Genomic DNA, 16,892 nt, shown 5'->3' with positions numbered 1-16,892 from the left:
AGAGAGCTGCTTAACGTGGATGCTACGCCACGCACGTGGCCAGTCAATCGTTGGATGATTTTGTTCCACCTTGGGCAAGTCCGTCTGCGCGACGAAATGCCGATGGATGAGATCGGCGGAGGGGTTTTCTTGGATAGGGGGTGGAATGTGGGAGTAATTTGAAAGGATTATTTTCAGGTCGGGATTATCGATTGAAATTGCTGGGCGGGGATTGTCGTGGAAAATAAGGGATTTATAATAGGGAAGGGAATCGATCTCTTTCAGATGACGATTGATGGCGAGTGATTTTGCCTTCAACGCTGGCAGATGAAGGTTTAAGCCCCCATGCTCCTTGCTGCGCGCAAGCTGCATCATCGGAACGCGGGCAGGCATTCCTCTCCACAAGAACGCGCCCATCGTGGAGGTGACTTTCGCCGTGTGTACACCTAGTGGTGGTAGCACCGACGAAACGTACCAAAGCTTCGACGTGCCGAACGTATTTAACATAATCACTTTCTGGTGTAAGGTGAGCAAACGCAGCGAGTGTAGCCACATTTGTTGCGCAAACTTCCCCACCAGCGCATTCCAATTTATCGTTGTCATCAGTCGTATGGAGTTTGCGAAACTGATACCCAGAATTTTAACTACATCGGCTGTCTGTAGCCACTGGGTATTTATCGCATTGCCCTCATAAAAACCAACGTTGATTGACACCGTCTTTCGCAAGTTCAAGCGGGCGCCGGCAACAGCCTCGAACCGAGTGAATATTTCATTCATCAGTTCGATCTGCCCGGCTGACGTCACGATGACGCTGATATCGTCGGCGTATGCGACCAACAAATCGTTGCCGCATGCTTGCTCGAGCCTACAAACCAGGGGGTGGAGGTAGAGCACGAACAGATGCATGGACAACGGGTCACCCTGCCGGACCGAACGTTGAATCTCAAACGGACGTGAGAGACGTCCGTTGATGAGCAGCCGAGAGGTGGATCGACTGGCAATGCGCGAGAGAAGAGCGATGAGATCCCGATTAAAGCCGAGCGAGCACATGGTGTCGAAGAGGAAAGAGTGCCGGACCCGATCGAATGCGTTCTCCAAATCAAAGCTGATAAGCTTGCCGGCGCGCCGGTGGTGACGGAGACTCGCAATCCGATCTTTCAGAGCCAGAGTGGCCTGAAAAATGTTACGCTTCGAATTGGAGCATTTCTGCCCGTCGCTCAGCACGTGGTGGGCTCGCATGACGCACTCTAGCCTGGTCTTGAGAATGCGCGAGAGAAGTTTGTAATCGCTGTTGAGCAGCGAGATGGGTCGATATGAACGGGCCGTGTTGTCGCCTCCCTTCTTCTTCACCAGCACGATGATGCCCTCCACAAAAGCAGGGGGAAGGTTGCCTGCTAGTGCTTCGTTGAGCAAGAGATTGAGCTCCCGATGGATTACATCGAACATGCGGAGATAAAATTCTCGTGGGATGCCGTCATTGCCGGGAGAACGCCGCGGGGCACTCGCTCTGATGGCAGAAAGTATTTCTGCTGTGGTGATCTCGTCCGGGCAGGCTTGATTGATGGGATCATCGGGAGGGATCACACGCTCGCATGCAAACCCGTCATCGTTGTTGTCGTCTGCTGCTTCCTCTGTGTACAGACCCGAGAAGAAGTTGAGCAGATTTGCTTCGATCGCTGCTGGCTCGGCAACGGTCTCATTCTCCTCCGTTCGCAACTGGGTGATAACGGTCCTCTTCCTTCGTCTCTCCCCCAACTGAAAAATCGATACGGGTTCTCCCGCCACGTATGTCTCGTTCATACGCATAAACATGTGCGAGAAATTTCGCTGAAGCGCCAACATTTCGCCTTTCAAGCGATTGATTGTGGCCAACATTTCTGGGTGTTGGTAGTACCCATCGTACGCTAGCCGTAATTCCGCATATAGACGCTGATGTGCGTCATGGAATTCGTCATAGACGATTCGTGATTTGCGTTTGAAGAAGGTTTTGATTTTTGGCTTAGCGTACGAAAGCCACCACTCGATCCACGACCCGTAATTTCTGCGCTGCCGAGTCCAATATTGCCACTGTGTTTGGAACTCGGCAACGTTCTCGTCGGTGAGAAGAGACGGTCGAAGGGACCAGAAACCACGGCCGGGCTCATTTCCTAGCTGGGGGAGGCAGACACGAAGTGTCAGCGCTTTGTGGTCCGTGAACGAACAGACATGCGTATGCGCGGTACGCAAATGCTCCCGCAAACCGCTGCTCACATATATGCGATCGAGGCGCGATTGTGCGTTCCGGCAAACGTAAGTGAAACCGGCATCTCGGGGGCGCAACTTTTCCCACACATCGTGGAGCTGCAACTGTTGCACAGCTGTTTTGAGGGCCGGGCTGGTGTTTGCGCTAGACGAATCGCATGCTCGAAGCACGCAATTGAAATCGCCAGAGAGGATAATGTGTTGAGTGGGATGGCGGAGATAGTAGGCGAGAGTGCCGTTGAAAAAATCCTCCCGTGCTGCGCGCTGTGCAGAGCCGGACGGAGCGTAGAGGTTGCAAATCGTGGTATCGTGCACTCGCAGAGCGATAAGGCGGCTATCCAGGCTTTTCTCGACGTGAGATACCTGAATGTACTCCTTCAGAGCAACAGCTGTTCCTCTTCTCGTGTGGTCTACATTCGTGTATACGACGAAGCCAGGCAAGGAGAGCTGGTCGTTTTCCACTTCTTGCAGACACACAATATCGAGGCTTTGGCTGTGGATGAAGGTGCGCAGCGCCGCTAGTTTCGTGGGATTGGTGATGGTGCCGATGTTGAGGGAAGCGATATTGTAGGATGTGAGAGCCATTACTGTTGTGAATCCTCATCCTGCTCGTCGTCATCGTCTTCTCGGCGTGGCTTTTTGCCGGGTGGTCGGCCTCTGCTTCGCCTGCTGCTCGTGGATGCCGACGATTCATCGGTCTCGTTGCCGTTGCCATTCTTGCTGTGCGATCGCAGCGCATGGATTGGCTTTTTGAACAAGTCCACCACAGCAACATTGGGTTGGGTAGCTTCGGTGGCTTGTTGTGTCGTTCGGTGAGATGACGACGGACCTTGCGCACGATGCTGATGCGGGCTGGGGGACGCCGTTAAATCAATCTTGTCGGATTGACTGTTGCTTTTCGTCGCCGGGGCAGACTGTTCGGTCCGACTCGGAAGCTTCGGCAGCTCGGGAAAAGCAACCGGTGAGGCGAGCGATGGCGCGGTAGAAGCTACCGATTTCGTGTTCGGTGGTTTCACACCGGACGATTTTTTCGGTGGCTGACGGATGCCACTTTGCTTCGCTACGTTGGCGTAGCTCTTCTGCACCAGCAGTTTTTTATTCTGGACACATGATATGCCAGAGTGTGCCTGCTCTTTGCAGTGTTTGCATGAGAGCACCTGCCCCTTGTACACCACATACGCTTGCTGCCCATCGATGGTGACCCACGAGTCGATGTTTCGGTTTAGTAGCATACGGGCAGACCATATGCCGAGTGGTATGCCGGCGAACTCGTAGCTCTCTCCCCACGTTAGCTCGTGAACCGAGATCACTTCACCAAACACACGCAAGAACTCCACGATCTTCTCCTTCGTCACGTTTTCGGGTAGGTCATGGACCTTCACTTCGACACTTCCATCCTCGATGGTTATTCGAAGCTTGTGCTTCTTCCCGTCTATTTCCACTTCGTGACGTCCATCTTGTTCTTCAACAATTTTCTGTGCGAGCGTCAGGTCGCCGACCTTGACGAACGCACATTGTTCACCTCTACTACACTGTAGTCTCAACACATCTTCCTTCTTCAGGCCGAGCACTGTGCGGCAAAAGCCGTGCACCTTTTCGAACGACGGCTTCACGGGGAAGTTCGAATAATCGATTCGAAAGGTGTTTTCTCGCCTCATCGCGTAATCACCACACGCGACGCGGCACAACGGAATATCGATAGAACGATCTGAAAAAAATGCCTGACTAATGAGGAGCGCAGTCGTAAAAACGTCTATGCGTCTCAGAAGCTGAGCGATAACTGTGATTCTCCAGTCTTGTGCACTTGAAAATTCGAAGTTTGGCTTCCTTTTAATAATCACCTTAACAGCCGCCAACTCACCCCCTCTCCAATGATCCAAATGATCTTTAACCGTTAACCCCAGTCAGTTTCCTAACCGGAGAATCTTTGCATGCACTACATGGGACTGATTTGACCATCGTTCCAACTAATCGGCTCAATGTGCTGCAGCTGATGCAACAAAGATTGCAATATTTTTGAAAGCCGTGGAAAAGGGAATATTTATGTTTGCTTCAAAGCCGAGCAATCTGCTACAAATCGTCATCAAGAAAAGTACAGATAAAACTATTTTTGAGATATAACCAGCTAAAGTTTCAAAATTTCGCAGTTTTTTTTTTACAATAACCCCTCCCATGGATGAAACATCCCCCTCTTATATTCATTATCAAAACACAATTGAATTTTCTTAATTTTAATTTGGAGTCAACCCCCAAGACACAGAAAATGGAACTTATTTTGCACAGACAGAAAGTTATTTTATCTTGTTGATTTATGTACAATTCAAACTCTCAATTTAATAATTGTAATAAAATTTTTCCAACTTACCATTTGTTACTACTAACACTAACGCTATATACAGTACGGATATATTCCGCAGAAATGTGTGATTGAAAAAATTAAAACTAAAACTATTCGGATGGCTAGATCGGATGTTGTCGTACTGGTCGAGATTGTACCATTGCTGAAGCTGTGACCGATCCCGATGATGATGGTCATTGTCCACGTTTGTGGCGCTACGGTGGTGGTCTGCCCCGACCGTTTCCACTGAGCAGTACGAGTTCACATTCTGGCGGTAGCCGGGCGAACCCGACTGACATTCATCAGTGTCATCGCTTTGAACTCGAGAATAGTCACATTCTGCTAACTCGCCATTTCGACAATTTGCACTATTCCCGACATCTTCCGGTGCCACGTTCAACACTTCGCCGGAAACGTTATTCACTTTGTCGCGAATGGAATTAGTTCTACGACCGCTTCCGTCACTGCCGCGATGATGTTTATGATGATGTTTATGTTTGCACTCGTGAAGTTTTATCGTCATCTTGACTGTTTTTGCATTATTTTACATTTTTGCTTTCCCGGCCGAACCAGTTTAGTTTGTAGAGCGCGGCAAAGGAATGTGGAATGCAATATTTTTATGTTGACATAGCTGAAGCTCCGGACTGCCTGTTTCCTAGTCCTCTAAAAGGTTGGAGTGAGTGTTGCCATCTGTCGAAAAAAAGGGGAAAAGAAGAGAAATATTGTTAGTATTATTGGTCTTGTACGTTCCAGGCAGGTATGCGGGTATGTTTTTTTTTGGTTGTTGATGGGCGATAGACGAATCGTTGATTTTGTTAATTTATTCCGGCGAATCGGGTTGAATTACAAAATTCCTGAATGGATTTTAGGTATAAGTTACGTAAATAGTGAATATGGAAACTTAAATCTTACGTTTTGTGATTCGCTACCTCAGCAATTCTTCACACTGGACGATGTGTCCTAGCAGCGCACTGATCACCTTGATTGTACTGTACAAATTTGTGTTTTAGGTTTAGTTTTTTAGTTTTTAGTGATTTCAATTTTGATAAAGAATTCAATGTCTCACCTTTAGTAAGTTTAACTAATTTTAGGTACAAATGGGTGATTGTATAGTTTAGTTAGATTCAATAGTTGTAGCTGTAAGAATAACCTTAGTTTAAGTATTTTAACCAGAATATCTCCTATAAATCGTTCGTCAACCAGCAATACCTTGTATAGCAATGAACAACTAGCGGTAATTCATAGATTAAAGTAAGTTCAAGTAAATTCAATATAGTTTTAAGAGCAATTTCAACAATTTAAGATAAGTTCTCAATCACTTTTTATGCACGATTTCTGTTTACGTTTCTGTCTCCTTCGTAGTCGATAGTTTGCCCTTGTTCTGTTCTTTTTAACCCGGGACAATCCCTTGGTTGATTCATGGGTGTGACCGTATAAGCCCGTCGGAGCTCGTTGGAAGGGGACCATTGGGGTTTGATGGATCTCTCGACGTGGCGGAGTTAACACTCCCCCCCGGAATACGCCGATAGTCCTCCAGAGGTGTATTCTTACAAGCGCCTATGTCGAGCACGGCGAGCTTCAGGGCTGGTCGCTCGTAGATTCCGCTAGCGGTAAGGACGGTGGCGGACCTTACCTGATCGTCGATTCCTGGTTTCGTAGCTATCACGCGCCCTTTAGGCCAGCAATTGCGCGGCAGGTTTGGGTCCACGATGATGACAATATCGCCAGCTTGGATGGGTTTCGCTGGCTCGAACCATTTGGTACGGCGTGTGATGGATGGTAGATAGTCTCGGAGCCATTGTCTCCAGAACTGGTTGGCTAGGACCTGAGAGCGTTGCCAGCAATTGCGGAGTGACACAGGGCTATCGTCGAGAGGTACTAGTGGCTTTAGACCGTTAGACGAACCCAGCAAGAAGTGGTTTGGGGTTAGTACTGGGGATTCGTCGTCTTCCAGGGGAATACTGGTTAGTGGTCGAGAGTTGATGATGTTCTCCACTTCCACCAGTAGGTTTTCGAGGACTTCATATGATAGCGAGCGGTCTGGGAGCAACTTCGTTAGATTCTGTTTGACTGTTCGGATCAAACGCTCCCACGCTCCGCCCATGTGCGGGGAGGCCGGCGGGTTGAAGCTCCAACTTGTATGGGGCGTTGTGAACTCGGTCATCATACGTTCATGATCTAGGCTCTGCAAGGCGGCTTTCAGCTCTTTGCAGGTACCTCGGAAATTAGTGCCTCGATCACTGTAGATGACTGCCGGTGTGCCTCTTCTGGCGATGACGTTGCGCAGGGCCGTAATGCAGGAATCGGTACTGAGAGTGTGTGCGATTTGCAGGTGTATGGCGCGGACGGTCAGACAGGTAGCAATCAGCACCCAACGTTTTTCCCTTTTTCGATTTGCAGAGACTATTATCGGCCCAAAATAATCCACCCCCATATGCGTAAACGGACGAGAGTAGGCAGCTAGCCGTGCTGGTGGCAAGTCACTCATCATTGGTGGCTGGGGTGCTGCCTTTTCGTTCATGCACTTCTGACATTGCCTTCGTATCTTATGGTATACAGATTTGAGGCGTGGAATTCTGTACCGCTGACGGATCTCGTTGAGGACGGTGTTATGGTTTTGGTGGTGGTACTTGCGATGAAAGTGATGCACTATCAGCTGTGTTACATGGTGATTACGAGGAAGAATGATAGGGTTCACTGCGTCATAGTCGATCAGTTCGCAGGCACCGGTTCGACCACGGACCCTCAGCACGTCCGATTCATCGAGGAAGGGACAAAGATAAGCAATAGAGCTACTCTTGGGAATTTTCTTCTTCTCCGTTTCACTTAGCCGATTGCCGTAAAGAATAGCGATTTCATCGGCGTACTCATCGGTCTGCGCAAACCGATAGAGAAAGTTTTCAGCACGTATCAACTCCTGCTGCGATAATGGTCCCACGGATCGTTGTTTTAACTTGACCAATTGCTTCGAATTACAGATAAACCGGAAAACGTATGCCGTGCTTCTCACCATTGTAGTCCACTTGGAGAAGTTCTGCGGAGTTATGATTGATTCAGCCACGGGAACGTGCGTAAGAAGATGTGCTCGTAACTCAGTATCTGTCGCTCCATACCTTAAAACTGTGGGCCATTCTACTTCAGGCTTTCGAAGAAACTCCGGCCCCTGAAACCAGCGGCTAGACGCGTTTAGGTCAGGAAAGCGTGTCCACTTAGTCCCTTCGTCGGCAACATTCTGTCTTGTCGGGACCCAACGCCACTCGTTAACGTCAGTAGATTCAAGAATTTCGCTCACCCTGAATGCTACAAACTGATTATATCTTCGATGATCTGAATTCAACCAACACAAAACATCTTTAGAATCGGTCCAGAAATATCGTCCCGAAAGCCCGATGGAGAGTGACTGAGCGATACTGTTCGCTAAGCGCATTCCAAGGACGCTGGCTTGCAACTCTGAGCGGGGAATAGACATAAATTTCAACGGAGCCACTCTTGTTTTTGCACAGACGAATGAAGTTTCAATCACGTCTGCTTTCTCGTATCTGAGATACACAACGGCTGCGAAGCCGTTCTCGCTTGCGTCCACGAAGGTGTGCATTTTGACTTTACAGGTGTTATCTAGCATTACAGATGTTCTATAGCATCTTGGAATTTGAACGTTGGCTACTTCTGGCAGAACTTTTAGCCATGTCAGCCATTTCTGGAACTGTGGCTCTTCGATAGGGGTGTCCCAATTAACCGACGATCTCCAGATTTCCTGCAGGAGTACTTTCAGGTACATTAAAAAGTGCGACATAAAGCCAAGCGGGTCGAACATCATCATAAGAGTGCGAAGTACCTCACGTTTAGTGGGTCGGCGGCGTCCGGACATAAGATCCTCGTCATATCGTGGAGACACCTTGAAAGTGAAGCAGTCCGTAGCCGTGTTCCACCAAAGTCCCAACACTTTTTCGGTGAGATTTTCTTCTCCCAGACTCTTCTCGGCAGCTGTGACTTCCTGCAGAGATGCTGAAACGATCGGTGAGTTGGAAAGCCAGTTACGCATTTCAAAGCCTCCGGCAGCGTGGATACGTTTCACATCCTGAGCTAACTTTATGGCTTCTTCCTCTGTCTCGACGCTAACAAGCATGTCGTCAACGTAATGCTTTTTTACAATGGCGTCGACCGCTTCTGGAGACTGGCGTTCAAATCGCTTTGCGTTGAGGTTTTTTACGAATTGGGCGGTTGTGGGCGAACAACAAGCGCCGAAGGTCATTACCTTCATAACGTATACGTCCGGCATGCCTTCACTTGCATTCTGTTTCCAATAGAACCGCTGACAGTGCTGATCTTCTTCCCTCATTAGGATCTGGTGGAACATTTCTTTTATGTCTCCACAGACCGCTATTCGGAACTCTCGGAACTGGATTAAGACTGACAGTAATGATGTTAGTTGATCGGGTCCTTTCAATAGCATCGAATTCAAGGAGATTCCCTGAGCGGTTGCTGCAGCATCCCAAACAAGTCTCAGTTTTCCGGGTTTGTTGGGATTGTGAACTGGAAACACTGGCAGATACCACTCACGTGGTTGACGAATTGTGAGCTCATCTGCGGTTAATTTTCGGGCGTACCCATTCTGAACATATTCGCTCATTTTTGCTCGAAGATTCTCTGCTAGTCTTTCATCGTTCTTCATCCGCCGCTCCAGACACACCCATCTTTTGAGAGCCATCTTACTGCTGTCGGGAAGTCTTATGTTGTCATATTTCCATAGGAGACCGGATTCGTACTGGCCGTTTTTCGGTTGCGTTACTGCTTCTAGCACTTCCATAGCACGTTGGTCTTCAGTGGAGAGGGGCAGCTTTTCAGGTTTGGAAATTCCCATGCTGTCAAGTGTGAAGTAGTTTTTCATCGCAGTATGGAGACTTTCGTCGGTGGCTCCGTTGCACTCGCACACTTGTACGGCATGGTAATTCACATGGCTCTCTAGTTGCTTATTAGGCGAGCAGTTCCCATACACTATCCAGCCGAGACGTGTTTTGACGGCTATCGGCTCGGATTGTTTTCCTTCACGACTTTTCAGCGCATGTCCTAGTTGAGCATTGTCCAGGCCAATCAAGATGCGTGGACTAACTTCGGTGTATGAATCGAAAGGGACTCCAGTCAGATGAGCGTATCGGCCCTGCACTTCGGAGGCTAACAGAGTTTGTGGCCGTAGTTTGAGTTCATGTATTGTGCGAACATCCGCCATCCTATACGTTTGGGAAGTATTCCTCGTGGAGGAGATTGCCAGTTCCACCTTTTGAGATTCGTTCTCCATCCTCATAGTATCGCCAGTCCATTTGAGGCAGAGTGCTTTGGGGCATCCTTGCAGTCCAAGCTCCTGTGCAAGGGAGTGCTCTATGAGCGTAAGCTCGGAGCCGTCATCGATGAAGGCGTGGGTCTGAATCGTCTTTGATGGACCATAAAGCACGACTGGGACGATGCGGAACAGCACATCATTCGTATGCGTTTGATGAACATTGCAACTGGTATTTGTAGCAGCTTCCACAGACGAGGAACGTCTTGATGCTTCGCTTATCTCGCTATGAAGCGAAGGGTGATGCAGATAATTACAGCCGTTGATACCGCATTTAGTTTGTTGTCGACACGTTCCGTTGTGCTTACGAAGACACTTACGACACAGTTTCGCTTCGCGTACAACTGCCCACTTTGACTCGTAGCTAAGTTCGATGAACCGTTTGCACTTTGGGATTGACGGACATACACCTTTGCACACAACGCACTCCTTCGATGTGTCCTGTAATCTGGAATGTACTTCGCATGATTGCGCTTCAGGAGATCCGGATCTATTATTGCTAGACTCCGAATGTACATTGATATAGGCATCCTTCTTGGTACCTCGCCCTCTTGGGGCATTGATGGACGTCTGTATGACTGAGCTTGCATCCTCCGCCATATAATAGAGCCAGGAACTGAAATCCATAAGATTAGGGGCTGGGTTACCTCTACTATACTTTGCCCAATCTAATCTTAACGTTGGAGGTAATCGTTCCACCAGCTCGAACTTGAGCGAAGCGTTGTACATGAAATCCTGTATTCCGCAGGCTTCTATTGTTGCGACCAGATTTTCGACCGTTAAAGCAAAGTTGACCAAGCTTTCCAGTCGGTCAATCTCAGGGGATGGTAGCGAACGAACTTTCCGTATAGCTGCTTGGACTATTGCTTCTGGCCGGCCGTAGAGCATCTTCAGCGTCGAAAGAACTCCTCCCACGTTCGAAGGATGTAGTAATCGACATTTAACTGCCTCCAGTGCTTTTCCTTTGAGGCATTTACGTAGCCGCAGCATGTTTTCCTCATTGGAGAATCCACACATCTGTGTCGATGAAGAATACATCGCGAAGAACAGTGGCCAGTCTTCGGGGTTTCCGTCGAACTCCGGTAGATCTTTGGATACCGCTTGTCGAGCAGCCATTTGACTTCGATTAAGAATACAGATGGTTTCCTCCGCAGGGATCGGTTCAGGTTGCGATGGACGAAACGCCGGAGGTGGATGCTGCTGTCTTTGAGTGGGCATAGGGAGTGCTGTGAAACGTGTCGATGTTGGATTCATGAGAAGGGATGATGGCTGCCCATGTGGTGTAGAACGCTGCGCGGGGACGAAATCCGGTAACGTATTACGCCTTCCTACTTGCGAACGCCGTTGCTGATCTGCTTGTCGTAGGTTGATCGTTGCAAATCTTTCGACGAGCTCAGAAGGAATCCTAGATTCGTCTTCTTCTATAACTCCAGAGTCTTCGACCGCCCCACCGCGTTCTGTGTCTCGGACCCATTGTGAAACGTCGGACATCTTCTCAAGGTCTTCATCATCCAAATTCGTCTCGCAATCACTTTCCAACTCTTCCAGTATTCTAAACTTCTCATCCAGGAATCTTTGCTCTAGCTTCTTCTGTTCCTCAAGTTTCTGTAGTCTCAATTCCATTTTTCGCTGTTGACTTTTTTTTGCTACTCTTCTTGCTAGAAGACGTTTTGTCGCTGTTATCTTTGGGGGGTGGATTAATAGCAGGCGTTGCTTTTTGGGTACCGTTAGCTGGCGTTCGTTTCTGGTTGTTGGACTCTACAACCGGACACAGTGGGCAGATCCAGCTGATTTCTGCTATACCTTCCGTAACTTCCACACAAGAGAAGTGGAACCATTTCTCGCAACCATCACACTGCACCATTCTACTGTTATCACTAGTTGCACACAACTCACAATTATTGTACCGAGGCGGACGCGCGCGACGATCCGGATTGCGTCTAACAACGACATTTTCGCGTATATTTGACAGGCCTAAACTAGTTTTCGGTTCGGATAGCAAAGCAGATTGCTTTCGCTTCGCTCCTAATATATTGGCAATGTCAGCATTTACCTGGTGGGTGGATGATAAGGTAGATAGGGGGTTTCCTGTCCTGCTCGGATCAGGCGAGTGAGTACTAACGGTGTCCGCAGTGCGCGATGCGCCGGCTCCCAGACATGTCTCGCCCACTGCATCGCTCGTTGCGGCTGCTGCTGTACTTGTTGTACATACAACTACGGTGGGACTGTTGATTGGAGCAACTGCGGCTTTGTCAATGATTTCACCCGCCGGGGTCTCTGCAAGGTGTGTTACACCTGTTCCTCCTACCAGATGGCCACGGCCAGATCCAGATTTCGATCCCTTGCCAGACATCGTTAGCCAAAAACGAATTTTGTAAATTGTTGATGGGCGATAGACGAATCGTTGATTTTGTTAATTTATTCCGGCGAATCGGGTTGAATTACAAAATTCCTGAATGGATTTTAGGTATAAGTTACGTAAATAGTGAATATGGAAACTTAAATCTTACGTTTTGTGATTCGCTACCTCAGCAATTCTTCACACTGGACGATGTGTCCTAGCAGCGCACTGATCACCTTGATTGTACTGTACAAATTTGTGTTTTAGGTTTAGTTTTTTAGTTTTTAGTGATTTCAATTTTGATAAAGAATTCAATGTCTCACCTTTAGTAAGTTTAACTAATTTTAGGTACAAATGGGTGATTGTATAGTTTAGTTAGATTCAATAGTTGTAGCTGTAAGAATAACCTTAGTTTAAGTATTTTAACCAGAATATCTCCTATAAATCGTTCGTCAACCAGCAATACCTTGTATAGCAATGAACAACTAGCGGTAATTCATAGATTAAAGTAAGTTCAAGTAAATTCAATATAGTTTTAAGAGCAATTTCAACAATTTAAGATAAGTTCTCAATCACTTTTTATGCACGATTTCTGTTTACGTTTCTGTCTCCTTCGTAGTCGATAGTTTGCCCTTGTTCTGTTCTTTTTAACCCGGGACAATCCCTTGGTTGATTCATGGGTGTGACCGTATAAGCCCGTCGGAGCTCGTTGGAAGGGGACCATTGGGGTTTGATGGATCTCTCGACGTGGCGGAGTTAACATTGGTATTGATACGAAACGAAACAATATACGCAACTTTAAGTACTGTTGAGCCATCGACGTCCAAGGTTTCCAAAAAATTGTAAAAAGTCCCGAAGTTGTTATCAATAGTTATGTTCCTATCAAGTGAACATAGTTTCAACAAAACAAAACAAAAATAAAGTCTATGGCGAGGCTCCATAAAATGCTTGAAAGTGTGTCGTCGACATCTGACTTCTCCATAGAACTAGTTTTTCCTTTAAAATATCGTGAGAGTTGTGAAAATATCTTCAGTTAAAAAGCTTAATTCTTCTACAACCGAAGAGCGGCCTCCGTTGGCCTAGTGCTGGAGGTGTCTGTGTTGGATTTTCATTTCAAAGCATCTTTGATTGAAGTGTTCAAAATACCGCATACCCTTACAGGCAGGATTGCAGCAGCAGCGATGCCATGTAGCTAGATAGACGCGACGAATACAAAATTTATATCAAAAAAGTTTTCCTTCCGAGACTCGTTGTCGCTGTTGCCAACGTTCGCCGGTTGGGTTTGGGTAGCACTTTGGCCGAAGCAGCCCGAGATTGCTCGATGATTTGCTTCTGCTAGCTACCAACTGCTACTGAAATGGACGAAGGAAATGTGTCGAAAAGAATCGTAATGTAATATTCAACATGTTGCCGGATTCTTTTCTTCATCTCCTGTGACAAGATGACACGCCTGTGATGGTGTGGTGATTATGATACTTTTATGCTTTTATTTGCTGTTGGGGATTTGTTTCGATTCCGGGGAATTCTGCGGTCACAGAGTATGAAATTAGACTGGATTTATCGATTTTAAAGTGTTTAGATAGGTTGTACAAGAGTTATTAATTGGAAACTGATTTCTGATTTTCGAATGCAACAGGTAACGAGTTTAACAAATGTATTTTTTACAAGTGCCTTAATGTGTCCCTGACCAAGAATAAATTGATCATCAATATAAGAAATTCGAAACCATTTGTTGTAGCCTAAAATTTAACATCATCTCGGGAATGCTGTCCATTCTGAAGTTCAAAAATGTGCACATATGTACCAATTTATGTGTCTTTTACAGGCATTTTCTCAAAAAGATGTTTAGTTCAGTTGTTTAAAGTTTTCAATCTAAAAAATATCCTGTAAACTGAAAAAGATTGCTATAAATTTTTCATGATAAACGCTGACATTCATGTCAGCAGCCTGTCAAAGAACGTTGTAAGATGGAACTTTGGTAGTATTACAAAAAAATCTCCAAAAATGCTCCACTGAACGTTTCTTACAAGTAATTATGAGCATTTAAAGATAATCTAGTCAGGAATTTATCAAAAATCTTCCAGGGAATATATGCAAGAAGCACCAAATACATATTTTTGTGCAGCATAGGGTAGATTTCGTTATATCAAAGCTTTATTTGTGTAATATATAACATGTTTGATATATATGAGCTATAATAAAGTATTCGAAAAACATGTCATTAACCCTTCCTTTACCAACCCCCTAAACGAGTTTCGGAAAAAACACGTTTTGGGCTGTAACTTTTTTGTTTTTTGATATTTTTAAACCAAATTTTGACACAAAAAGCGCATATTATTTCAGTTTGAAGGCTTGGACAGAATTCCGGAGTAATTCCGGAATCAAAATGGGTGCTTCGAAATGGCCACTTTCGAAAAAGTTAATTTGACCCGGTTTGCAGAGTGTTTATTCGGATTGTTTAGCATAAAACCCAGGTTGCGATGATAGTGACCTGGTGTTTACGTCAATTCATCCATATAATCGTTCATCAAACTCACTGATTGGACGGATTAAACGATGCATGCGTTTGCAGATGACAAAATTAAGAAATTAATCAAAAAGTTTTCCACAGTCAACTTTTGAATTTCAATCTCAGCAAATGCACAGATTATTTGACCGAAATTGTTGAAAGATTCAAGAGTGCAGCTGGGAGAATAAAAAAGCATTTTCCCAGCACTATTTATGTTCACATTATCTGGTGGTTACGTCGACTATGCATGTTCTTATATTCAGGAAAATCTTTGTCCTTGTATGAAGGTAAACACAACTGCCCATAAACGCATAATTGTCCCATGGGAATAGGCAATCTGGCAAAAATGGGAGTAATATGCGATTGTTGTCTGTCAATCTATCATTCTAATTCGTTCTGATTCGTTTTATATTTAAAGCAGCTGTGTCAATACAAAGCACTATGTACCCTTTTTTTTTATCTATAACAGGATTCCAAACCTGAAGATGTTTCAAATCGTTCTATTTCAATTACCCATCTGCCTACTGGTATTGAAGAAATGAGGTTTGTTTTAGTCATTTTTTTTTTCTCTTAGACAATTGCAAGTTATATCGTACCCACCAGACCAAACAATAACAAAACAGCAAGCCAGAGCAAACAATCATCTCCCACGGACTGACTGTTTATTATTATTGCAACCCATTGCACAAGACCCGGCACGAACAAGCTAAGGATGCTTTCGTGCCTTTCGACATAAAAACCGTTTCCTCAGCGCTAAACTGTGTTATACTCCGATAGCATGAGTTTTGAGTATGCTTATTCTGTTTAGAATTTTGGTGTTTTGAGTTTTTTATCTTGATAAATTATTAAGTTAAACATATAATTTTGTTGACCTTGAAATGTTGATAATGTCCAGAAAGTTTGCATTATGCAAAATTTAATTTAATAGTTTGCTTTTACTATGATTATAGAACAAAAATTCAAGGGAGCAAAATAAAAACTCACATTCTCATGATGTTCTGAAATTGAAACAAAATTTATCAAAATTAGCATCATGGACCAATATACTATTCTGGCGACAGTATATTTAGTTTGCGGTCTGTTTTCTTTACACACTTCAGCACTGCAAACGAAGAATGGTTGCATTTTTCTAGCCAAAGTGTTTCCGGAGCCTCTACCGGTTTAATGGGCTTTCTGTCTCTTATCGCTTTACCTCACCACGTGACACTTATGATTCTAGATCTATATCAAGATTTCAGTTCCTCTGGATGATGCTAAGCATTTGGCACATGATTTAGAAAGTAACCTTAAAGCAGCAGTAATGTGGCCCTTCTGTGATGTCTTTAAAGACCAGTTTTTGCTTTGAGTTATTTGAATGCAATTTGTCAGCCAATCTGTTTTTTTTTCGACTATTCATAAAGTTTGCCCAGACTCGCAGTTTAGCCATGAAATACAATTTGTGAGCACAAATTTGATTAAGATTTTTTTTCTGATAATAACAATTTGAGGAGCACCATGTATCCTTTTTTGAAAAGCTGCTCACCCCGGGGAAATGAATATCAGCTTCCTTTTTTCAGTATAACTTTTTTATTCCATAAAAAAAAATCCTGTTTGTTGGAGTCTCTTTTCTTTTGATATGAGAATCTTCAAGTCATTAACGACAGAAATTTATCTACTACAGCTATAGGTGAAATGTAGTTGTAACAGGTTGCCTATATATGCCTTTTAACGATTTGATTCGTACAAATTACAAGTTTGTTTGGCCCCTTCTTGGAGTTAAAGGATTCAGCTCAAATTTCCACAGCAACCTCTGGGGTCTTTAAATGAACAAGTTCGGGTTCGAAGCTTAAGATTATCAGTTTGATCATTATGGGCCAACCTAATGCGTACTTTTCAATGACAAATGCCCATGAAGTGTAACAATTTTGTTAAAATTATTACACTTTGCCAACCCTTTGGATTATTCAACTGGTTGCATTATTCACTTACACAATTTGTCAGAGAGCATGAGTGGCAGTGTAGATTTTTCCCTGGTGGCGCCCCCGTCATGACTTAATGACAATCGCCACGCGGTAATTAAAAAAAAATCGGTTGTGCAAGTGCTCCCATCACCAGTGTGCCAGTGACAACCTGCAGTGACATTAATTTATTGGCGTTACAGCCGATGTGA

General features: G+C 45.2%; 1 protein-coding gene across 3 annotated transcripts in view; it reads right to left on the bottom strand.

Annotated features, from left to right (window-relative positions):
* The window catches only part of LOC5564043 (MAM domain-containing glycosylphosphatidylinositol anchor protein 1), a 237,226-nt gene that overhangs the window by 101,605 nt on the left and 118,729 nt on the right, over positions 1–16,892 (bottom strand). For all 3 annotated transcript variants that reach the window (XM_021848091.1, XM_021848100.1, XM_021848106.1), the window contains exon 3: positions 4,586–5,248. In XM_021848091.1, coding sequence (XP_021703783.1) covers positions 4,586–5,081 — 496 coding nt within the window. In that variant the 5' untranslated portion in view covers positions 5,082–5,248. The remainder of the gene's footprint in view (positions 1–4,585; positions 5,249–16,892) is intronic.

The sequence above is a fragment of the Aedes aegypti genome, chromosome 1 (genome assembly GCF_002204515.2).
Source record: "Aedes aegypti strain LVP_AGWG chromosome 1, AaegL5.0 Primary Assembly, whole genome shotgun sequence".
Classification (NCBI taxonomy): Eukaryota; Metazoa; Arthropoda; class Insecta; order Diptera; family Culicidae; genus Aedes; species Aedes aegypti.
Note: the sequence above shows the minus strand (reverse complement) of the source record. Positions and strands in the feature narration are given on the sequence as shown.